Source organism: Dasypus novemcinctus, chromosome 14 (genome assembly GCF_030445035.2).
Source record: "Dasypus novemcinctus isolate mDasNov1 chromosome 14, mDasNov1.1.hap2, whole genome shotgun sequence".
Classification (NCBI taxonomy): Eukaryota; Metazoa; Chordata; class Mammalia; order Cingulata; family Dasypodidae; genus Dasypus; species Dasypus novemcinctus.
This window is the reverse complement of record NC_080686.1, coordinates 103,348,224-103,373,587: the sequence shown is the minus strand read 5'-3', so window position 1 is coordinate 103,373,587 and position 25,364 is coordinate 103,348,224. Positions and strand designations below refer to the sequence as shown.

At 39.3% G+C, this 25,364-nt stretch overlaps 1 protein-coding gene across 1 annotated transcript in view; it reads left to right on the top strand.

Moving 5' to 3' along the window:
* The window catches only part of TRAPPC9 (trafficking protein particle complex subunit 9), a 762,741-nt gene that overhangs the window by 487,319 nt on the left and 250,058 nt on the right, over positions 1–25,364 (top strand). Inside the window, exon 18 of the mRNA XM_071208051.1 lies at positions 10,382–10,524. Within this exon, the coding sequence (XP_071064152.1) occupies positions 10,382–10,524 (143 nt within the window). The remainder of the gene's footprint in view (positions 1–10,381; positions 10,525–25,364) is intronic.

The window sequence follows — 25,364 nt, the reverse complement described above, 5'->3', positions numbered from 1 at the left end:
ATATGCACCACATTTTTCTTATCTATTTGTCATTTGAATTGTTTCTATTTTTTGGCTATTGTGAATAATGCTACTATAAAAAGTTGCATAACTTTTTGAGTAATTATATGTATTTTATTTTTCTTGAGTATATACCTAGGAGTGGAATTGCTGGTTCATTGGTGACTCTCTGTTTAGCTTGTAGGGTAACTGCCAAACTGCATTGTTTTACAATCCCACCAGCAATATATGAGGATTTCAGTTTCTTTGCATCCTTCCCAACATGTGTTAATATCCATACTTTTATTATATCCATTTTAGTTGGTGTGACATATGTTTTATTTTTCTTTTGATTTGCATTTTCCTAATTTCTAATAATAGCCATCTTTTCATGTGCTTGTTGGCCATTTGTAGATCTTGTTTAGAGAAATGCCTTTTTAAATCATCTGTCATTTTGTGATTGGGTTGTCTTTTGATTGTTACGCTTTAAGAGTTCTTTATACATTATGGGTACAAGCACCTTATCAAATACATGATTTGCAAATATTTTTCCCATTCTCTGGATTTCATTTCACTTTCTTGATAGTTTTTAAGAACAAAAGTTTTAGTTTTGATGACCTCTAATTTCTCTCTTTTATCCTTTGTAGCTTGTGCTTTTTGGTATCATATCTAAGAATCAATTGTCTCATCCAAAATCATTGAAATTTTTGCCTGTTTTCTTTTGAGAGTTTTGGAGTTTTAGTTTTTAATATTTAGGTCTTTAGTCCATTTTGAGTCCATTTTTTTGCATATGGTACAAGCTAGGAGTCCAACTTCATTCTTTTGTTTGTGGATATCCATTTGTCCCTGCACCATTTTCTGAAAAGAATATTTTTCCCTTTGAATTTTCTTGATACCCTAGTTGAAAATCAATTAATTGTAGATATATGGGTTTATATCTAGACTTTCAGTTTTAATACATTGATCTGTATGTCTATACTTAGTACAACATAGCATTGATTACAGTAGTTTTGAATAAGTTTTAAAATTGGGAAGTATGAGCCCTCCAACTTTGTTTTCTTTATTAAGATCATTTTGGCTATTCTGGATTCCTTTTATTTCCATTTGAATTTTATGATCATCTTGTCAATATCTGCAAAAAAATGCAGGGTTTTTGATAGTCATTATGTTTAATCAGTAGATAAATTTGGGGTTGTAGCCATATTAATGGTTTGACATTAATATGTTAAGAGTAATCCATTACCATGGAATGTCTTTTCATTTCTTTAAGTTTTATTTTGATGAATTTTTTAGTTTTTATTGTACAAGACCTGTACTTCTCTTTGTTAAACTTATTCTTAAATAGTGTATACTTTTTTATGCTATTGTAAATGGAAATGTTTTCTTAATTTTAATTTTTAGATCGTTCTTTGTTAGTGTATAGAAATGAGTGATTTTTGTGTATTGTTCTTACATCCTGATAACATGCTGAACTCCTTTATTATCCCCAATAGGTCTCTGGAGATTCCTTATGGTTGTCTATATACAAGATCATGTCATCTGCAAATGGGTTATTTTTACTTCTTTTCTAATCTGGATGCCTTTTATTTCTTTTTCTTGCTTCATTATCCTGGTTAGATTCTCCACTTATAATATTGAATAGATATGGCTAAATTGTACATTCTTGTCTTGTTCCTGATCCTAGGTGGAAAGCTTTAAGTCTTTCATTATTATTTATGGTATTAATTATGGATTTTTTCATACATCACTTTTATCAGTTTGAGTAAGTTCCCTTCTATTCCTAGTTTGTTGAGTTTTAATTCATCATGAAACAGTATTGGTTTTTGTCAACTGCTCCTCTCAGTCTCTATTTACGTTCACATTTGAAAGATACTGTCAATGTATGTAGAAATCTAGGTCAACAGTTTTTGTTGTTGTTTTCTTTCTACATTTGATCAATGTTTGTCCATTATATTTTGGCTTGCATAATTTCTCATGACAAATTTCAATTATTATCTTTCTTCCCTCTGTATATAATTTGCTAATTTTTCTCTGGTTTTAAGATTTTCTAATTTTTCCCTATGTACAAGAAGTACAGCTCTTGCACATCATTTGATTATGATGCGCCTTGGTGCAGTTCTTTCTGTTTATTTTGCTTGGGGGGGTTGATGAACTTCTTGGCTCTGTGGCTTTACAATTTTAATAAAATTTGGAAATTTTTCATTTATTAGTTTTTAAAATATTTTTTCTCTTCTCCATCCTATTCTGCTGATAATCCAGTTACAGGTATGATAAACTGCTGTCTACTTTCCACATGTCACCAAGCCTTGTTCATTATTTTTAAACCTTTGTCCTATGGTTCACTTTGCCTAGTGTCTATTGCTGTGCCTTCTAGTTCACTGGTATTTTCTTCTGCAATATAAAATGTGCTGTTAATACCGTTTGGTGTATTTTTCATGTCAGATATTGTAATTTTCACCTCTTAAAGTTCCTTTTGATTTCTTTCTCATATCTTCACATTTCACTCCTCTTTAACTCCAAGTTTTCATTTACATTCTTTTTTTTTAAAGATTTATATATTTATTTAATCCCCCCCCCCCGGTTGTCTGTTCTCTGTGTCTATTTGCTGCGTCTTGTTTCTTTGTCCGCTTCTGTTGTCGTCAGCAGCACGGGAAGTGTGGGCGGCACCATTCCTGGGCAGGCTGCACTTTCTTTCGCTCTGGGCAGCTCTCCTTATGGGTGCATTCCTTGCGTGTGGGGCTCCCCTATGCGGGGGACACCCCTGTGTGGCGCAGCACTCCTTGCGCGCATCAGCACTGCACATGGGCCAGCTCCACATGGGTCAAGGAGGCCCGGGGTTTGAACCGCAGACCTCCCATGTGGTAGATGGACACCCTAACCACTGGGCCAAGTCCGCTTCCCTCATTTACATTCTTGATCATATTAATAGTATTTATATTACTACTAATATTATTATAAATATAAACATTTTATTTATGTAATAGCTCTTTGAATGTTTCTTCTAATTCCGTATTAGAAATGACATTTCTCTGTCATTTTTAGATCAGTTTTTATTAACTTATTTTTTTTTCTTTTTATTTGTCAAATTTCCCTGGTTTTTACTTGTCTAGTAATTTTTGATTTGTGTATGGACATCTGAATTTTGTTTTATTCCTTTAAAGACTGTTGGAATTGGTTCAGGCCAGCAGTTAAATTATTTACAGAGTAGCTTGATCCTTTCAAGACTTGTTTTTAAACTTTTTAAAGGATGTGTCTAGACTTGCCTTTACTCTAGGGCTCATTTAGTCTCATAAATAAGTCAAAACCCTTTTAGGATTGCTTCTGAATGTTCTGGACCTTCAATTACAATTCTCTACTTGGCTAGTGGAAATGTGAGTGATTCCCAGCTCTTTGTGAGCTCTGGGAATTGTTTGGCTTCATTTCTCCATTTCTCCTGTCATTATTCTTTCCTTGGCAGTTTTTCCCTTCCTTTCTTTTCTGCCAAGCCTTGGTATTTTTACCCTACTCATGCGTAGATTGAGTTTCATCCTTAGACTCAGGAGGATCACTATGCATATTTCTGGAGCTCCTTCTCTGTGTAGTATTCTTGTCACTAGAACTTCTCCCTGCATGGTCTAGCCTCCTTGGCCTCCCTGAACTCTTCTCACTCCTTATGTCAGCAAGCCTGCCCAGTACTGTTTGGGTTCCTCATTACCACACCATGGTTTAAAATGTGCAACTAAGTTGAAAGCTAAAATTATCATAAAATTACCCCTTTTTTCACCTTCTCTTAGGGATCACAGTTATATGTTATCTATTATCAAATCTTGGAAAACAGTAGTTTTATTTTTTTTCCAGGTTCTTATTTCTTTTTTTTTTTTTAAGTATGTCATATAGGCAGAAGTGAAAGTTGCCCAGTGTTCTTTTGAATGTTGTAAACTTTGTTGTCTTCTTAAAAAGCATATAATTATGTTAGTTGTTTATGTAGTGTTACCTAATTCCCAAAATTTTCAGAAGGCTACAGAAAGATAGACAATGAAAAGGTTTTGAAAGTGGAAGAAATTAAAACAATGGAAAATATAAATCTAGAGATAATGATAGTATGCATTGCAAAACATAATCCATAAATTTGGCTCTTAACTTTCTAACACCCAAGGTAAAGAGCAAAATGTGCTCACATTTTACAGTATGATAAAAACAGAGCAGTTGATGAAGAGAATGAAGGAGATTTTCCTGGTATAGAAATCTGAGAAAAATTTCTTCTGTCTATCCTCTTAAATTAGATTTTGTGTGGCATGATGGAGAACAACTTTTCAACAACATTTGTACAGTAGAATCAATATTGAGATTCCTTTTATTTCTTTTTTTATAACTTATTCTTATGTGGCATTCATTAGTTCTATCTAGTGGCTAATGCTTCATATAGTTTAATAAGCATAATTTATTTTATTTTCTTACAAACAGTTATTTAACACTATGTGCCAGGGACTGTTCTAAGTCCTTTCAAAATATTAAGTAATTTTATTGTTCTTTAAGGCCCATTCTGTGTAGTCTCTGAAGGATCTCTCTGGATTAAATCCAGGGATACAATTCAGACCTTCTGAATGAATGGATGGGGAGCATATATATCCTTTGGGTAATATTCTATGAAAAGAACTTCTTGTAACTGAACTTTTGATAACATTTGGCCATGCTAGAGTTTGAGTCAATGTTCTTTCACAGAGCCCTGAAGTATGATATATTCTTTATTCCCAATTGAGCGATCCATTGTATTTGATCAATATGGTGGATAATATTTGTATGGAAGTATATATTTTACACTTTGCTTTATGTCCTCAGTTTCCTTTGATAATTTGCTACAAGGAGAAGTGCAATAGGGAGGGTGGACTATCAGGTATTTTGGTGCTCTATGCACCTGTTATTGGCTCTGGACCAGCTGATGCCTGTGCATTTTCTGCCTGGGTCTGCTCTTTTCCTCTTGTCTACTTGGTGAAATTATATTCATGTGTCACCCCTTTCTGGAAATCATTCATAATATTCCCTTACTTCTGGATTGATTATGGGACTTTTCTATCTGGTCTTCATTAGTCTAGAGAAATAAACATATCAATTTCCTTACAGCTGAGGTGGCAGTAAGCTCAGGAAATTGCTGGAGAGCAAAGGAGTGAGGTTTATCTAAACCTGAGTTGAACCTTAAAAATTAACTGGATTTCAAACTTAGCTGCTTACCAGCTCTATGATATTGGGTAATTTACTTTATTTTCTTGGGCCTCCTTCCTTATTCATAAAATGGTGATAATCCCTGTTTTTCAGGTGTGTTCTCAGAATTAAAGTGCAGATTTAAGAGCAGCTGGCTTGTATTTGTTCATTTCTCCTCTATCAGAAGGCTTATGACAGCTGCCCCTGTCCTCCCGTTGATGGTGTTGGCTGTCTTCTGATCTCGTCCTTCTCTCCTGAGCCTCTTTGGTGTCTCTAGATTACAGTGTCCAGTGACTCTGAAATCAGTTCTTCCTGGGCTCCTGGTTCAGTTACTTTCCAGCCTAGTGATCTTGGGCTGACCACATTTTTCTTGCTGCCACAGCCAGTGTTCCTGTCCATACAGTGAAGCTAATCCTGTCTTCCTCTCCAACCTGTTGTCTCTTCCTGCCCAACTCCTGCCCACTGGGCACATGTGGTCCCTTCTTGTCTTGGATCCTCTCGTATCCTAATACCCCTCTCTGTGATACAGCATATCATCATTTATCTTGACTTTTCTGGGCTTGTTTTTTTTCCTGGACTTTGAGCCCTGCTAGGGTAGTATCATGCCTTCTTCCACTCAGTGTACCATTTGTAGTCCTTGGTACGTAGCAGATTGTCATCCAGGGTCAGTGAGTGCATGATTGAGTGGATGAGTGGATGCTGTTCTCAGCAGGGTATACATGGGCAGAGAGTGGGCTGTGTAGTCTTGTAGCTCTTGTGGGTTCTCCTTGTAGGTTGCTCACAGGTGCATGAGTCCATGTATATGCATCAGTTAGCATGTGCTGGGCGCTTAGTAGGTGGTCAATGAGAGTGAGCCATTGAAAGACCTTTCATTTAGCTTTAATGATTGGTGGGCCTAGAAAATAATTAATAATTTTCTTTAATTTCTTAAGTCTTCTCTGAAAGTAACGACTGTAAATGTCCTCAGAAGGGAAAGCCTTATGGCAGAATAGTGGTTCTTGTTACATTTTGATTGAAAAAAGAGCTTGAACATCCTGTGTTTTTGCTTTCTCAGCCCACTATGTGATTTTATTAAAATGTTCTAATTCTACTGGGCTGAGGAATTTTTTTATTTCAATCAAGGGGAAAAAGGCAGTAATAGACTCCATAATTTCACAAAACCTTTTCTTTGCTTGATTTTTATAAATTAGACAGATATGTTTCTCCATAATTATATCCTTTCCTTGCTTCTCTGCAGAGTAAAGAAACAGCCAATTCCAAGAGAATAGAAACACAGACTATTTCTTCTTTGTTATATGGTACTTGACAGTTATCTCCTCTTTGTGTTTTTTTTGCACATTCCCCAGATGATTTCTACTGCCCCACTCCCTGGAAGTGACTTTTAGGTTTACCTTAAAATTAAAAAAAACAAAAACCACTATGACATTTGTTATTACTGCACAGAATTTGGCTTTCCAAGGCCATTAATAAAAGTCTTTATTTTTTGTGACCCCATGCCTGCAATTTGAGGAATACCCTGTATGTTTGTGGGGTTATGAGTTGGCATCATTTGAAATTCCCTCAACTTCTACTGAGCCCTCTAAGACCAGGTGTGTGACCTTATTCTTCCTGTCCTAGGCACAGAGCCTGGCACTCAGCGTATACCCAGGAAGTGTTTGAACCAATGAATGAAACAATAGTTTGAACAAATTAAATGTAAATTTGGGTGGTAAATCTTTAGGAATTTAATACAGGTCAGTTGGATTAAGAAAGTCTTTACAGAAAGTCTTCCTGGGGTTTGCTATATGTGGGAAAGTCTGTATTTCATTAAGCACTTCTTTTTTTTAATTAAATTGTCTTTTTTTTTAAGGTACAGAGATCACAAAAAATATAAGAGGTTCCCACATATCCCACCCCCCACCCCCCTACTTGTCCCATATCAACAACCTCTTTTTTTTTTTTTTAAGATTTATTTTATTTCTCTCCCCCTTCCCCCTGTTGTCTGCTCTCTGTGTCCATTCGCTTTGTGTTCTGTGTCGGCTTGCGTTATCCAGTGGCATTGGGAAACTGCATCTCTTTTTTGTTACACGTGGCACTAGGAAACTGGGTCTCTTTTTGGTTGCGTCATCTTGTTGTGTGAGCTCTGTGTGTGTGGCGCCATTCCTGGGTGGGCTGCGCTTTTTTCATGCAGAGCAGCTCTCCTTGTGTGGCAGGGCGCTCCTTGCACATGGTAGCACTGCGCGTGGGCCAGCTTACCACATGGGTCAGGAGGCCCTGGGGATTGAACCCTCGGCCCTCCATATGGTAGACGGACACTCTTATCAGTTGAGCCATGTCCGCTTCCCAACAACCTCTTTCATCATTGTGGCACATTTATTCCATTTGGTGAATACATTTTGGAGCACTGCTGCACCACATGGATTATAGTTTACATTGTAGTTTACGCTTTCCCCCAGACCATTCAGTGGGTTATGGCAGGATATATAACGTCCAGCATCTGTCCCTGCAATATCATTTAGGACAACTCCAAGTCCCGAAAATTCCCCCACAGCTCATTTCTTCTTCCCTCTTCCTGCCCTCAACAACTACTGTGGCCACTTTCAGCACTTCTTAAGTTAGGTGGTAAAGAAGTCTTTCTGGAGAAGGTGCAGCTTTATTCGGGTGGTGAAGGAGAAGCAAGATTTAAATTGTGGAGAGAACAAGTGAGCTTGTTTCTGATGGCACAAAAGTCGCAGGGCACCAGACATATACGTGGAAGGCACCTGAGGAGTGGGAGGAGGAGAGGTGCTGGAGGTGAGGTGCAGACTGAGAAAGCAATTTATTAATGAGTGCTTACTGGTTCTGCTGCCCCGTTTTCTCATTTATTCCTCACCCAAGTCTGGTGAGATAGGTATTTATTGTAAGGTGCCCAAGATTGCCACAAAACAAGTTGAAGTGGCCTACACCCGTGCTCCTTCCACACTGCCAGTCTGCCTGTCTGCCTCCAAGTCTTCGGGATGTCTGTCCTCTGGTCTTCCTAATGAAAATCATTTCCCTTGGCGTGCTCTCTGTCCAACAGTATTACATACTGGCTCTTTTCTTTATTTTTCAAAAATTCTGTAGCTCTGGCTGCTCTTCATTGGACAGGAGAAAAGGGTCAACAGAAGCAATAACTGAAGGCTGAACACTGTCTTGTCAGGACTGTTTGCTCAAAATGTGACTCTTGAAGCTTCAATGAGAGGGGGGGGAAGGCAAGAGTCTCCGTCCAGCCTTTTGGGCTTCCAGCTTCAGTTGCCCTTGCCAGGAGAAGGCGCTCAGGCCCATGGGCTCTGGGGCCCCAGTGGGGACACGGCCAGTGCTGGGCTGCTGCTCTGTGCTCATACGCCGCCTGTCCTCCGCCTGCCTCTGCCTTCTACCTTCACATCTGTCTCTCTGGAAAATGCTTCCACTGTGGTCACTAGTGGCCCCTGTGGCCGAGGTGGTGGACACTGTCTTAGACCTCATTTTGCTTGGCGTCCCTGCAGCTCTGGACACCACTGACTCTGCTTCCTCAAGTGCTTACCCCCCTGGATTTCTCTGGCCCTGTTCTTCCAGAATCCTCTGGCTGCTGCTGTTCCTCTTCTATTCCTTATCCTCTGAGTATCTGTATTCCTCAGAGTCAAGTAAACCGCTTCTTACTCTTCCCCTCAAGGTACCTGGTCCACTCACCCCATCTCTGCCATGGGTTCGACTCTCACTTGAGCTCCAGACAGCATATCCAGCTTTGACTTTGATGTTCCTTAGCTAATTTAGCCCAATTACGTCTACATCATACCTGTTCCCTACTACCTGAAGCTTGTCTTTTCTTCTCCTAGGCCCATCTCCATGTGAGGTCCACAGATGACCTCGTGTCCAAACCAGAAACCAAGAGTCTTACTAGATTCTGTTTCTTTTTCATCCTGCCTCCCCACATATCCAATCACCAGTTTGGTCAATTCTGCCTTAATCACTCAGAACCATGTTTTACATGACTGGTATTCTACTGCCACTGCCTTTGTTTAGGCTAAGGCTTACCGAGCCCAGCAGGACAGAAGGGCTTTTCCTAGCCTAGGTTTTTACGTCTTTCCAGCCTCAACCTATCCTCGGATATTCCTTTTGTGGCCATATATGGTCTCTTGCATATTCTTCTTTGTTTTCATTTGTTTTTTTTTTGTTTTTGCTTTGTTTTACAACCTTTTAAAAACCTGTTGTTAGCTTCAGGCCCTACAAAAACAGGCTTCTGGAGAGAGTTGGCCTGAGGGTCATAGTTTGCTGAACTCTGTTTTGGGATAAACTATGGAGGGTTGAGTCCATTCTTAGTCAAGGGTTGAACTGGGTTTGGGTTTTCTTGTTGCTAGTCACCGTTGGTGCATGCTGGGCTCCAAAGTCCTCTAGTGTGGCCTTGACCTCACTGAAGGTTTGAAAGTAGGGGCTGCTGAGGTGCTGAGGGTTTTTCCGTAAGGTCCTCTCTACCGTCAGCCACCAGCTCCCTGCAGCCCACTGTTGGCAGGCTCTCACCACACCTGGCTCCTGCCCAGTGCTTCTTCCTTCCTGGTATTTGCTTGGCTGGTGATGGGAGCAGGTGGGGTGCCACTGTCCTCATCCTGCCTCTGTCTTTGGGGGGTGCTTGTGCCCGGGTCTTGCCTGTGGGCTTTCTCAGAAGTTCTGCCCCTTTGCCCCACAGCAACGAAATTCTACACAGTATCTGTGGTGGGTTTTGTCTAGGAGGGGTTTCCTTCTCCTTTCCCAGATGGAGTATTGGCCTATGGAAACCCCCAGTGGTATTGGCATAGGACCCCGGCTCAGGCTCTTCCTCTTCCCTCCTCCAGCTAGAATAGGGCTCCACCTGTCCACTTAGGTTTGCTTCATAAGAGGGAAGCTCCTGGACAGGGTTGGGGCAGGGTGGAGAGTGTGAAGGGGGGCGGGGAGTGATCTGGGATCTCAGTGATCCCCTCCTCTGCAGTCCTTGCTCTGCTCTCTGCCACCAGTCCTGTGAGCACCTGGCAGAGGCATGCAGAGACAGCCAGGGAGGAGTGGAGCGCCCGCCGGGCTGGCGCTGCTGGGGCTCCACTGGGCTCCTTACCAGTGGAGTGCCTCTCAGCCCTGGGGTGTCAGGACCTGGGGTCTGGGCTGAGAGTTGCATGATGCTTCTACAGCTGCGATTGCTTTAGACTCTTCTCAGACTCTTCTGGGGAAGAACAGTGATCAACTTTGGGGTACTAACCTACTGCTTTTCACACTTTTTTAGACTCTGGAAGCTATCCTGAATTTCAAATACTCCGGAGGCCCGGGCCACGTGGAAGGATATTACAGGAGCCTGTCCCTGGGACTGCATGTTGAAGTGGAGCCGTCTGTGTTTTTCACCCGAGTCAGCACTCTGCCAGCAACCAGGTAAACTTACCGACTTCCCCTATCGTAACCTTCTGGTGGAGTCTGAGGACACTGGGTTTGGAACGCTGAAGGAGGATTTTATTTTGATCCTAGCTCCAATCAGATCTGTGCCCAGTGCCACATTGCTTAGCCTCTCTGGGACTTTCCTCATCAGAAAAACAGGCGTTACATTGAGACCTCCCTCTTTAGTTAGCTGCAGGCGAACAGGCTTTACGAATCCTAACATGCTGTAATAATAATGTTTGCAGCTGCAGCGTTCTCACTGTGGTCCTTGTTGTGGAGGGCACATTTCGCACTCGGCCTCCTGAGACTGGTCCTGACTCTGGAGGTCTTGGGGACTCCGGGACATCTCTTTGGGTGCTATTCCCGGCATCCCACTGTGATGACAGGGGCTGCGTAGGAAGGACCGGGCTGCCCGGCAGCTTACCAGCTCCTGGTTGTGGAGCGCCCCTCCGCAGCACCCGGTCAGAGTCCTTCCTGCAGACAGCCTTTCCCTCCTGGTCACCTTCTCAGGCCCAGCGAGGAAGACATCAGGCAGGTTTTATACTTCACACCCAGAAGCGGCAAGAGATTCAGAATGTATTCTCTTATATTCCAGGGAGACAATGACAGTTTCCCATCTGAAACTTCAAGGAGACTTGAGACCCTCAGACCCCTGCCCATGTGGGGAGCCACAGGGAAGCGGATGCTGATGCCTTGAGCACGTCTGTGTTTCAGTGCTTTCTGTCCAGTGGTGCCTTGCATATCTGGGGGCCAGACCGGTGGGTTGGTGCTAATGACTGTCAGCAGAGCTAAGGCAGCAGCTGTGGCACTTAGCTGTCTAGCCCTGACCATCGGAGGGGCCAGCACTTACAGCTCCCCACCCCAAATCGGCCCTGTATTCCCCAGAGAAAATCAGGTATGTTGTCACCCATGTTAGTGCATTTATAAAAAATTCCTTTAAAGGGATGCAGCCTCCGAAGAGAAGTGTAGTTTTAGTTTAGAGGAGACTTTCTTTTTTCCAGCCATTGGAGAATGGCTTCAACCAGAATTAATGGCTTAGCTTGGGCCTTCTAGCATCCCCTTTCATCATCTATCACTTTTTCAGTCTGTGGAGTAATAGTCCTTTTTGCCAAGGCTTGCCTCTGCTTCGCATTTGTATAAAGCTTTAAAAGAACATCACCCTGGGGAAGATCTGGCCAGACTGCACCAGAAGATAGAGTATCTGAGGCCCTTTCTGTGCTTTTAGATCCCTCCATCAACATCTGGATATGTTTCTCCTCCTCTCAGCCTCTGCTGCCCTAAGCCCATAAAAACAGTTCTTGGAAACAGCACAGGTTATCATTGAGTTCTTTTGTCTTCTTCTTTCCCCCTCCCCAGAGATTTCTGTCTTCCCATTCTGGCCCCAACAGCTCTAAATGACAATTTAAGATGTGAAAAATGCCACCACGTGATATGCTGCCAATGAACACTTGGAAGAGTTGGATGTTAGCTCAAGTGCTCTTTGGCTCCTGGTTAGCAGCCTATCAACTGCACCCTCTTTTCTTTGGGCCTACATGTTTGTTTTCTGCTGTGGGAGTGAGGCTTGACTACTTTCTTTTTTTGTATATTTGACTACTTTTCATAGTACCTTTCCATTACTACAGTCCTGTGGATTTGGCCTCTGAAATGGCTTCTGAATCGTCCTCTGCATTCCATTCTAAGTCACCGCCGTCTTTTCTCATACTGTAGAAGTAGTCACTTAGTAGGTCTCCCTGCCTCCAGCCTTTCTCTCCACTCTGCTCCCTTAAATACAGACATTCCCATGTCCCTGCCTGGCTGAAAGACTGTCTCAGTATAGTTCAGAGTCTCTAATGTGATATTCAGGGTCCTTAAAAATCTGACCTATGTCTTCCTCTTCAGAGGAGAAGGGAAGCAAGTGAGCTGGGCCCCACCCCTCACCCTGCTTTCTTCTTGGAGGCACCTTGCAGACCACAGGGCTGGGAGGCAGAAGACAAACTGCCTCAGCCGTCGGAGAACAGAAAGGAGACAGCTCAGGGTTTGGTGCTGCTGCGTGTGTGGTTTGCAGGCCTGGGAGGAAGCTGAGCAGAGAAGCAACTCCAGAAGTCCCGTATGGAGGCCCTTCAGTTTGTTCCTGAGTATGGTGCTGTGTGTGTAACGTGAAACCCCACAAAGCCAGGCAAAGAAAAGCTACTTGCGAGCTGTTAGTAGAACAGCTAGAGAACAACCAGAGCTTGCACCGAGCTCTGATAGTAAAGTTCCAAACAGCCAGAATGGAGAGAAGTAAACCCTCTGGATCTTCAGTAAAGACCCAAGAAATGCCACATATTAAGAAAGGGACTTATCTAGTCCTGGAAAAACACTGCTTTAGACCAAGGCTAATGAAGTTTAAAAATAGTCTTAAAGGGGTCAACATGATCAGCAATAAATTAATCATTAGCTTAAAAAATCAATTAAAGAAGACAATACAATGTAAAGACTTAACAGCATAACATCAACAAAGTACAGCATACCATAAAAAAGTAATGAACATGCAAAGAAGCAGGAAATGTGATTCAGTCAGTAAACACAGAACCAGAAACAGAGAATGGGATTAACATCCAAGAACTACTGTATAAACCATTATGAATATTTTCAAGTAGGGGTTGGCAAACTTTGCTTTAAAGGACAAGTTAGTAAATATTTTAGGCTTTTGGGCCACATATCACATCTATTGCATATTATTCTCTTTTTTGTTGTTGTTTGTTTACAACCCTTTATAATCTAAAAACCATTCTTATTTCATGGTCTCTACAAGAATGGGCTGTGAGCTGGATTTGGCTGGCAGGCCATAGTTTGCTGATCCCTGTTTTAAAGGGAAACATGAATATTATGAGAAAACAAATACAGGATATTAAGAGAAAACTGGAAGCTATTTTAAAAAAAAAACAGAAATTTTGAAACTAAAAAATCCAGTAGGGAGTGGATGTTTAGTTGAGTGCCCACCTCCCACATGGGAGTTCCCTAGTTCCGTTTCCAGCGCTACCTGAAAAACAAACAAAAACCAAACAAACAGGCAAAGCAAACTATAAAACCAATTCAGGGAAGCTGATGTGGCTCAGTGGTTGAGTGCCAGCTTCCCACATTTCCCATGTATGAGGTCCTGGGTTCAACTCCTGGCCCCTGGTACCTAAAAAAACCAAAACAAACAACTTAAACAAACAAACAAACAGTAACTGAACAGAAAACTATACCAGATGGGATTAATGGAATGTTAGATTCTGTAGGAGAAAAGATTGTGAAAGTGAACACAAAGTATTATAAACCATATGAACTTAAAATAGAGTGGAAAAAGTCTGAAAAATTAACATAACTTTAGTGATATGTAGGATAATATTCAGCAATTTAACATACATCTAATTGGAATTCCAGAAGGATAGTAGAAAGAGAATGGGGCAGAAAAATTATTCGAAGAAATAATAGTTAAAAATTTTCCAGATTTAGATGTAAATATAAACTCACCAATCAAAGAATCTCAATGAATGATGATAAACAGAGAGAAAAACACACCATTTCAATGGATAGCATACTAAATTTCTAAAAATTAGTGAGATAAAAAATTTTAAAAGCAGCCAGGAAAACAGGGAAACAAAAGAAATATGAGAGATAAAATCTAACAAATTGAAGAAGCTCTACAAACCAAAATCAGATAAATGCAATTAAAAGAACATAAGGCATATGATAATCAAATTGCTGAAAATTAGTGATAAATAAAAAAATCTTAAAACACAGCCAGAAAATAGAAATGTTAATTCGCTTCTTAGAAACAATGCAAGTCAGAGGACTTTAAAATATCTTTAAATTGCTGAAAGAAAAAGTTTCTGAACACAGAATTTATATTCTCTAAAACACCCTTCAAAAATGAGGGTAAATAAAAACATTTTGAGACAAATAAAAGCTGAGAGAAGTTGTCTCCAGCATCCTTACACCAGAAGAAATTTTACTGTAAGTTCTTCAGGCTGAAATGATACCGGTTTGATGTAATTTCATCAGGCAGATTTAAATCCAAATGGAAACTTGGGTCTACATAAAGGAATGATGAATCCCAGAAATGCTAAATAAGTGAGTAAATAGAAAATATTTTCCCTCATTTCTTTTTTTCTGCTTATTTTTTATTTAATTTTTATTTTTATTCTTTTTTTTTATTAGAGAAGTTGTGGATTTACAGAACTATCATGCATAGAATACAGATTCCCATACACCACCCCACCATTAACATCTTGCATTGGTGTGGAACATTTGTTATAATTGATGTTAGCACCTTTAAAAATAATCGTACTATTTTTAAAACAGTACTTACTTTTGTTACACTTGATGAAAGATTATTAAAATAGTACTATCAACTATCATCCATAGTTTCTATTAGGTGTATTTTTTCCATATTCTACCCTTGTATTAGTGTCATTCATGAAAGAACATTCTTATAATTGTACCGTTAACTGTAGTCCATTGTTTACACTAGGGTTATACAGTCCTATGTTTCATCTTTTGATTTTCATTCTAGTAACACATATGACCTAAAGTTTCCTCTTTTTACCACATTCACCCATGAATTCAGTGCTGTTAATTACACTCCAGTAATGTGTTACCATCACCACCATCTATTTACAATTTTTTAACAATCAACCTAAATAGAAATTCTATGCCATTTAAGCCTCAACTCCCTATTTTCAAACCCCAGTCTATCTCCTGGTAACCTATATTTTATACTCTAATGCTCCGAGTTTGCTTATTATAATTAGTTCATAGCAGTGATATCATACAATATTTGTCCTTTTGTGTATGTCTCATTTCACTCAGCATAATGTCCTCAAGTTCCATTCATGTTTTCACATGCATTAGGACTTCATTCCTTTTTACAGCTGAATGATATTCCATTGAATTTTTATCCATTCATCATTTGATGACTCTTGGGTTGCTTCCATCTTTTGGCAATTATGAATAATGCTGCTATGAACGTTGGTGTGCAAATATCTGTTCAAGTCCTTGCTTTTAGTTCTTCTGGGTATGTATCTAGTAACAAGATTGCAGGTCATGTGGTAATTCTATATTTAGCTTCCTGACGAACTGCCAAACTGTTTTCCATAGCAAGTACACAATTTTACATTTCTACCAGCAAGGAATCAGTGTTCCTATTTCTCCACATCCTCTTCAACCCTGGTATTTTCTGTGTTTTATTTATTTTTTAATAGTGGCCATTCTAGTGGGTGTGCAATGATATCTCATCATGGTTTTTATTTACATTTCCCTAATAGCTAGCAATGTTGAGTATCCTTTCAGGTGCTTTCTGGGCATTTTTTATATTGTCTTGAAGAGAGGTCTATTCAGGTCTTTCGTCCATGTTTTAATTGGTTTAAATCCATTTAGAGTTAATTTTTGCACATGGCATGAGATAGGGGTCCTCTTTCATCTTTTGCATATGAATGTCCAATTCTTCCAGCACCATTTGTTGAAGAGACTATTCTTTCCCAATTAAGTGGATTTGGCTATCTTGTAAAGAGTCAATTGGCAATAGATTCAAGGGTCTATTTCTGAAATCTCAGTTCATTTCTATTTGTCAATTTATCTTTCCTTGCGTCAGTGCCATGTTGTTTTGACCACTGTCACTTTGGAATATGATTTAATTTCAGGAAGTGTGTATCCTCCAACTTCATTCTTCTTTTACAAATCTTTTTGGCGATTTGAGGCCCCTTACCTTTCGAAATAAATTTGATAATTGGCTTTTCTATTTCTGCAAAGTAGATGGTGAGAATTTTTGTTGGGATTAGGTTCAGTCTGCTAAATCATTTTGGGTAGAATTGACATCTTAACAGTGTTTAGTCTTCCAACCATGAACATGGAATGGCCTTCCATTTATTTAGGTCTTTGATTTCTTTTAGCAATTTTTCATACTTTTCTGTGTACAATTTCTTTAAATCCTTGGTTAAGTTTATTCCTCTATTTGATTCTTTTAGTTGCTATTGTAAATGGAATTTTGTTCTTGGTTTTCTCAATTTCCTCATTTTTAGTATATGAAAATGCTACTTATTTCTCTATGTTGATCTTGTACCCCACCACCTGGCTGTATTTGTTTATTAGCTTCGGTATCTTTATCGTAGATGTTTCTATATAAAGGATTATATCACCTGCAAATAGTGAAAGATTTACTTCTTTCTTTCCAATTTGGATGCCTTTTATTTCTTTTTCTTAACTGCTCTGGCAAGAACTTCCAGTACCATGTTGCAAAAGAATGGTAACAGTGGGCATCCTTGTATGTTCTAGATGTTAGAAGGACAGCTTTCAGTCTTTCACCATTGAGCATGATGTTAGTTGCTAGTTTTTCATATATGCTCTTTATCATGTTGAGGAAGTGTCCTTTTATTCCTTATTTTTAAAGTGTTTTTGTCAAGAAAGACTGCAGTACTTTGTCAAATGCCAATTCTGTGTCAATCAAGATGATCATGTGATTTTTCTTCTTCAATTTATTAATGTGGTATATTATACTAATTGATTTTCTTATGTTGAATCACCCTTGCATATCTGGGATAAAAACCATCTGGTCCTGGTGTATAATTCTTTTAATGTGCTGTCGGATTCAATTTGCTAGTATTTGATTGACTTTTGCATCTACATTCATAAGTGAAATCGGTCCATAATTTTCTTTTCTTATAGTGTCTTTAATTGGCTTTGGCTTTAGGGTGATGTCTGCCTCATAGACTGAGTTAAGTAATATCCCCTCCTCTTCAGTTTTTTTGGAAGAGGTTGAGCAGGGTTGGTATTAACTTTTCTTGGAATGTTAGGTAGAATTCCTCTGTGAAGCCATCTGGTCCTAGACTTTTCTTTTTTGGGATGTTTTTGATGACTGATTCAATATCTTTACTTGTAATTGATCTGTTCAATCTTCTATTTCCTCTAGTGTCAGTGTAGATTGTTCAAGTGTTTCTAGGAATTTGTCTGTTTCATCTAGGTTGTCTTAATTCCTTGGCATATAGTTGTTCATATTATCATCTTATGATCCTTTTCACATTAGTAATGTACCCCCCCCTCATTTTTTATTTTATTTATTTGCATCTTCTCTCTTTTTTTGTCAGTCTAGCTTAGGATTTACCAATTTTATTGATCTTTTTAAAGAACTAGCTTTTGGTTTTGTTAATTCTTTTTTTAATCCTTGATTTCTTTTATTTCTGTTCTCTGTTATTTCTTTCCTCCTGCTTGCTTTGGGATTAGTTTGCTGTTCTTTTTGTAGGTCCTTCAGGTCTACAGTTAGTACTTTGATTTTAGCTCTTTATTCTTTTTTTAATGTGAGTGTTTAGGGTATAAATTTCCCACTTAGGACTGCCTTCACTGCATCCCATAAGTTTTGAGATATTGTGTTCTCATTTTCGTTTATCTCAAGATAGTTACTGATTTCCCTTGTAATTTCTTCTTTGACCCACTGATTGTTTGAGAGTGTTATTTTAACTTCCCATACATTTGTGAATTGTCCTGTTTTCCACCTGTTTTTCATTTTCAAGGAAATATTGGACAAGGAATATTGTCCAAGGAAAAGCTTTATATTGTTAAATCTACTAAGATTTGTTTTGTGACCCAACATGTGTTATTTCCTGGAGAATGATCTATGTATATTTGAGAAGAATATATATCCCACTATTTTAGGATATAATGCTCTAGAAATGTCTGTTAGGTCTTGTTCTTTTTTCATATTGTTCAGGTTCTCTCTTTCCTTATTGATCTTCTGTCTAGATTTTCTATCTATTGATGGAATATTATATTAAAGTCTCCAACTATTATTATAGTGACATCTATTTCTTCCTTCAGTTTTGCCAGTGTTTGCTTCATGTGTTTTGGGGCACCATGGTTAGGTGCATAAATATTTATGTTTGGTATTTCTTATTGATGGATTGCCCATTTTATTAATATATAGTGTCTTTCTTTGTCTCTTAATACAGCTTTTGACATAAAGTCTATTTTGTCTGATATATAAGTGTAGCTACCCCAGCTTTTTTATTTTTGGTTACTATTTGTATGGACTATATTTTTCCATCCTTTAACTTTCAACCTATTTGTGTCTTTGTGTCTAAGGTGAGTCTCTTGTAAATGATATATACTTGGGTTATACTTTTTTTTATCCATTCTGCCAATCTGTGCCTTTTAATTGGGGATTTTGATTCATTTACCTTCAGTGTTAATACTGTAAAGGCAGTACTTCATCCATTTTGTCCTTTGGTTTTTATATATCATACGCTTTTTTTTTTTTTGGTCTTTTTTTCTTTTTGCAATCTTCTTTTCTATGTAGTTCATCTTTTGTGATGTGTCTGACTGATCCCTTTCTTATTACTCTTTCTGTATTTTTTAAACCCTTTCTTTTTTGTTATTCTGGATTTTATATTAAACTACATCTATAAGCTACTCATTTGAAAAGATACCAGCTTAGCTTTAATAGCATACATATTCTCTGAGTCTTCATTTTGCCACACTATTTCAGGTTATTCTCTCCTGTCCTTTCCTTTCAACCTGCAGAACTCCCTTTAGTAATTCTTGTAAGACAGACCTTTTGTTGACATAGTCAAATTTCTGTGAGTATTTTAAATTACACCTCATTTTTGAAGAACAGCTCTGTCAAATAAATAATTTTAGTCTGGCACATTTTTTCTCTCAATACCTTTTTTCTTTCATTCCACCTCCATGGTTTCTGATGAGAAATTGGCATTTAGTTTTATTGAAGATCCCTTATATGTGATAAATTGCTTTTCTCTTTCTGCTTTCAGAATTCTCTTTATATTTTGCATTTATTTGGCATTTATCTTTGGCATTCTGATTAGCATGTTTCTTAGAGTAGGTCATTTAGGATTTATTCTGTTTGGAGCACACTGAGCTTCTTGGACATGTATATTTATGTTTTTCATAAGAGTTGGTAAATTCTCAGCCATTATTTCCTTAAAAATCCTTTCTGACCCCCTTCCCTTCTCTTCTCCTTCTGGGATACTCATGATGCATATATTTGTGCACTTCATTTTTTATTCAAATCCGTGAGACCCACTGCTTAATTTTCTTCTATTTCTCTGTCTGTTCTTCTGACCTATGATTTCAATTGCCTTCTAGTTCACTGATTCTCTCTTTTGCCTGTGTAGATCTGTTGGTGAATGCCTCTAGTGTATTTTTAATTTCTACAATTGGGACTTTCATTCCCATAATTTCTGGTATGGTTCATTTATATATAATTATTAGAGTCGTTGTGAACTTACAAAACAGTCATGCATAATGTGCAGAATTCCCATGCAATACCCTTCCACCAACACCTTACATTGTTGTGGAACATTTGTTACAGACTATGAGAGAACATCATCAGATTATTACCACTAACTATGGCCTACAGTGTACATTTTTTCCATACCTGCCCTATTATTATTCCCTAACTTTCTTTCAATTGACATTTATATTCCTATACTTTATATCCCTAGACTACCCCTTTCAGCCTCATCCCATTTATATACCAGCCATGTCAGTATACTTACTGTAATGTGTTACCTTCGACTCTATCCATTTCTACATTTTTAAAGTCAAGCTAATTAAAAAATATATGGTATGTTTCTTTTTATACTTTCAAATTCATCTGTATGCTTATACATTGTCTTCTTAATACCCTTTATTTTTTTATCCATTTTTTCTTTCATTTCCATGAATTCATTTAGGATATTTTTTGAACTTCTTTGATTAGTTCTTCCAAATTCTGCATCTTCTCTGAGTTGTTGTTTTTTTATTTCTCTCCCCTCCCCCCTCCCCCCACCCTTCCCCGCCCCAGTTGTCTGTTCTCTGTGTCCATTTGCTGTGTGTTCTTTTCGTCCACTTCTGTTGTTATCAGTGGCATGGGAATCTGTGTCTCTTTGATGTTGCATCATCTTGCTGTGTCAGCTCTCCGTATGTGTGGCGCCATTCCTGGGCAGGCTGAACTTCTTTCACGCTGGGCAGCTCTCCTTACGGGACACACTCCTTGCGCATGGGGCTCCCCTATGTGGGGGTCACCCCTGTGTGGCACGGCACTCCTTGTGCACATCAGCACTGTGCGTGGGTCAGCTCCATACGGGTCAAGGAGGCCCGGGGTTTGAACTGCGGACCTCCCATGTGGTAGATGGACACCCTATCCACTGGGCCAAGTCCGCTTCCCTTCTCTGAGTTTTAATTTGCCCCATTGACTGAGTCATATCTTACTGCTTTTTAGTATGACTCATTTTTTTTTGCTACTGTCCAGGCATCTGATTATCTTGATGAGTTAACTCTGAAGGTCAGTTTCCCTCTTGTCTAGGGTTTTATTGTTGGTTGGCTTTGTGTTAAGGCTCTTTCTTGATACTTGTTCCTATTTATTCTGGACTTATAAAATAACCGAAGTTTAATTGATCAGATTTTCTCAGCTCTTTTTAAAGAAGATTCTTGCACTGGATGTGCAGTGAAAATTTTAAGATCGTACATTTTTTGTTATTGTTTCACCTCCAGGAGAAAGCTTCCTTTCCTCTATTCCTTTTCCAGATATAATGATCTATTCTGCTCATTTTTGTGCAGGAGATTCTCCCTAGTTCCTGTAATTTTGTTTAAATTCTCTCTCACACAGTGCCCCATTTTCCTTACACTTTTCAGGGCTAGGACCTTTTAGTCTTATAGCAGTTCAGCTTAATACCCAAACGATTCCTCCCCTCCTTTTATTTTTCTCTCTGAGCCTTTTCTGCCTCCAGGTTTTTCCCTGTTGGGTTTTCCTGCCCCAGGGAGCCAGATAGGGTTAGTCCAGAAAGGCAGATCACTCCAAAAATGTTTGTTTTACATTGAGGGAGTTCCACCAACAATAACTAGATTGAGGGAGTACACCAACTGGTTACCTTCATTCTGCTATGTGTTTTCTCTCCCCTTCCCCTGAAGGACCTTTTTATTTTTTAAAACATTTTTATTACAGAAGTTGTGAATGGACTGAACAACCATGCACATGTGTAGAATTCCTGTACAACACCCCTTGACAAACATACCACACCATTGTGGAACACTTGTTACAGATTATGAGATAATATCATCAGAATTGCCATACACCATGGTCTGTAGCATATATTTGGCATATTTTCCTCATACTCTGAGGGGCGTTTTTGTTTGCTGCACTTCTCATTGGCTTGTGTTTGGTTCAGCCCTGGATCTCTGTGGACTTTTGTCCCTGTGCCTGGATATGTGTGGGGTTCTAACGCACTTCTGTGTGTTCCTCTCTTGTCTGTGTCTCCAGTAGGAGGGAATCAGGTGGCTGCCTCTGGAGGACTCCCCAGCTTTTGACAGGACTTGGGAGGGGGTGGGAAGAGGGGCGGGAAGAGGACTTGCCAGTAAGGGATGAAAGTTTCCCACCTGATACTTTTCTCTTTCTTTGACACAACATTTGTGGAGTCACCCTAGTCTTTGCCTTCCCCCAGAGTTCTAAGCAAGTAGAATTTGTCCTCATGGTAGCTGAATCTCTGGGGAGGCTTTTGTAGGGGACAGCATGTTAATGACATCACTGTCTCATTTCTTCTTTTTTTAAAAGACTACTAGCTTTTTTTGTTTTGTTTTGTTTTGAGGTACCAGGGCCAGGGATTGAACCTGGGACATTGTATGTGGGAAGCTGGCACTCAACCACTGAGCCACATCAGCTACCCTGAGTTGGTTTTTGCATTTGTTTGCATTGTCATTTGTTTTTTTGTGTGTTGGGAACCGAACCTGGAACCTCTTGTGTGGGAAGCAGGCACTCAACCCCTTGTTCCACAACCACTCCCTCTTACTGTTTTTGTTTTTTAGATTTTTATTTATTCCGCCCCCTCCCCCTTGCAACTTGCTTGCTATCTGCTCTCTTTGTCCATTCGCTGTGCTTTCTTCTGTGTCTGCTTATCTCTCTTTGTTGTGTCATCCTACTGTGCCAGCTTTCCACAGAGCGTGGGTGTCAGCTCTTTGCGGGCGTGGGCCAGCTTGCCTTCACAAGGAGGCCCTGGGACATGAACCCAAGGCCTCCCATATGCTAGACGGGAGCCCAATTGATTGAGCCACAGCTGCTTCCCAGACTACTGGCTTTTGAAACAAAAAATAACATTTACTTTTGTAGTATTTAATATATTTAGTAGTAAAATATATAACAGTCACAGTAGCACAATGGGTGGTAGGGTGAAGTAGAAATTGTTATATATGAAGTATTATAATATATTCAAAAATGTGAATATATGTTAAAGATATATATTGTAAATGCTAGACAAACCACTTAAGTTATGGAAAATAAACCTCTAGAGAAGAGAAAATGGAATATGAAAAAATTAAAAAGAGAAGGCATTGCAAGAAAGGAGGAGAAAAGAACATAGAACGTGTAGTTAAATAGGAAACAGATAGCAATGTGGTAGACTTGAGCTTACTATACTAAAAATTGTAATACATTAGGGAGCTGGAGGCAGTGCTGAGATGCTTCCTGAGCATGACGTGCGGAGCTGCCCAGCCCGCAGAGCTGCCCAGCCCGCAGCCCACCTACTGACCTCACCTCTGCCCCCCTGTTTGGTCAGTGCGCTGAGCTCAGGTCAGTGTTCAGGATGGAGGCCTGGGGTGACGCAGCATGTAGGGGATGGTAGGCCCGCGGGTGGGGGCAGTCTAAGCACTTGGTGGGCAGGCACCAGTCCCTTTATGGTGATGGCTTTGTTGGGCCTGGCTGTCTGGCTCTTGCACTCAGCTGCTGTCTGCTCCAGTGGGGTCTTCTGCAAGGGGCTGACCCGCATACTGCTCATTATCTTTCATCTGGCCTGGTGCCTGAGCATCAACTTCCCCTACCTTTCTCTCGTGACTTCCGTGATGCTAACATCTACCTGCACATTCATATTGAGATCCATTAAATGCCTTCCTCCGGTTGTGACAGAGGTGTGTCCTCAGGCTCCCTGCATCAAAAAATACAAAACTTGAGGCATGGAAGAGGTGCTCTCAACAGGTGCCTGGCTACAGCAGTGACAGGGGGAGGAAAGGATGTAAACACATGCTTCTGTGGGCCTAATCAAAGAACGCTGAAGGAGAGCCCTATACCTTCAGATATGCCTTCTTGGATGCATAAAGCTGTGGTAGATGGACATGGAAATTAACAAAATGAGGAGTTATCATTGGAAATGAAAAATGATTTCAGTGAGATTGACATCTTGAATCTCAATGGCAGCAAAGTGCTGCTGTACTTGGGGGAATCACTAAGAATTAATTCAGCCTCAGCAGCTACTTGGAGCACAGCTGTTCTTTGCTCCTGTGGCAGAGTGCTTTCTCGAGGTGTTCCCTCGGGTGGGCGAGGCTCTGGCAGGGGCCTGAATGGGAAGAGAGCTGAGGGCCACTGACCACCACAGAGAATGGTACTCCCAGCTGTCATAGCTACCCTGCCATCAAAAACAAATTTGCTGCAGTTCGAAATGGAAGTTTTTGCAGATGAACTACCAAGTGCTTTCCTTGAGGAGATGGGCTTGGAGGTGGAACTGTCTGGCCTACATCCCATTGGTTCTACACACTGTACATGTGTCCTAGAGAACTCCTGAATGATGAGACAAAGTATATTTTCTTTGACTCTTGAAAGCCTTTGTTTTCAGAGCAGACAATAGACTACAAGAAAATGTTTTAAAGCGTAAAATGTGCGTGTGATGATCTGCAGGTGATATTGGAATTACTGGCTCCATGAGCTCCTGGGTTAGCAAATCTGTTATTCCATTGTTAGGACTCAGGCAGAACAGTAAAAGTAGTGAGGTTAATTTTAAAGGTTGTCTTAGAATGATTTCTTTCACATTAAATCTAGATGCAAACAGTGTGGTCATTACATTCTTGCTTTGATTTGTAGGACCTGACAAACTTGGAGTAAATGCAATATAAACTCTGACAAGCTGAGTGATCTAGAAGGGTAATTTTTTAGTTTGTTTTAATTTGTACTTGAAAGAATTCAGAATTGGGAAAGCATTGTAGAAACATCCACATACACTATTTAAGTATCAAATTAGGACACTGTTTAACACAAAATTCTTTATCTTTCTTCCCCATTCTAAAGGGCTTCTGTCCAGATTGCTCTTCATCAAATGGCGATGTAGATTTGTTAAACCACCTTCTGTCCCTGCTGTAAGACTTGCTGAGTTCATGGGAAGCTATTACCATTTCTGCATTTTGTAAAATAATTTTTGTCTGCAGGAAAATTTGTGATTTCTTTTCTTATATCCCTTTCCTTCCACTTGAAATGAAATTTAAAAGGAGGCTGTTATTGAAAGTTGTAATATTAAACTTTAGAATGATCCTTTCTTAGGAACCCTAGTAGTGTTACTGTAAAATAAAAATGAGCTTGAAAATATTTGATACAGCTTACTTATAGAAAGGAAACTCAAGTATTTCCATTAAAGAAAGTTTCCGGTTTCCAGGGATTGTGATATCTTTTACACAAAGATTTTTTTTTTTTTTATTAAGTCCTCTTGTTGATATCTTTGATAAAGATCATTTAAGAATCATCCTTGTATGTAAGTTTTTAAGGAATCCCAAAGTAAGTTTTTAAAAAACATATTTGGGATTATTGATTGCATCAGTTTATGTTGTGTGCTTAATTACTAGGTTCTGTGCTATTTTAGTGTTTTGGGAAAATGAAAAATAATATCTGTTTTTTAGCCTAAAAATTACATTAAATGTAAGTGGACTAAACATTCCATTTAAAGCAGAGATTGTGAAAATAAATAAAAAAAAAACAAGAGCCAACTATATGCCTTTTACAAGAAACTCATAAAATCCACATAGCATAAAAATTAAAGATAAGAACAAAAAGATAAACTATGCAAATACTAATCATAAATATTACGTATATGTAT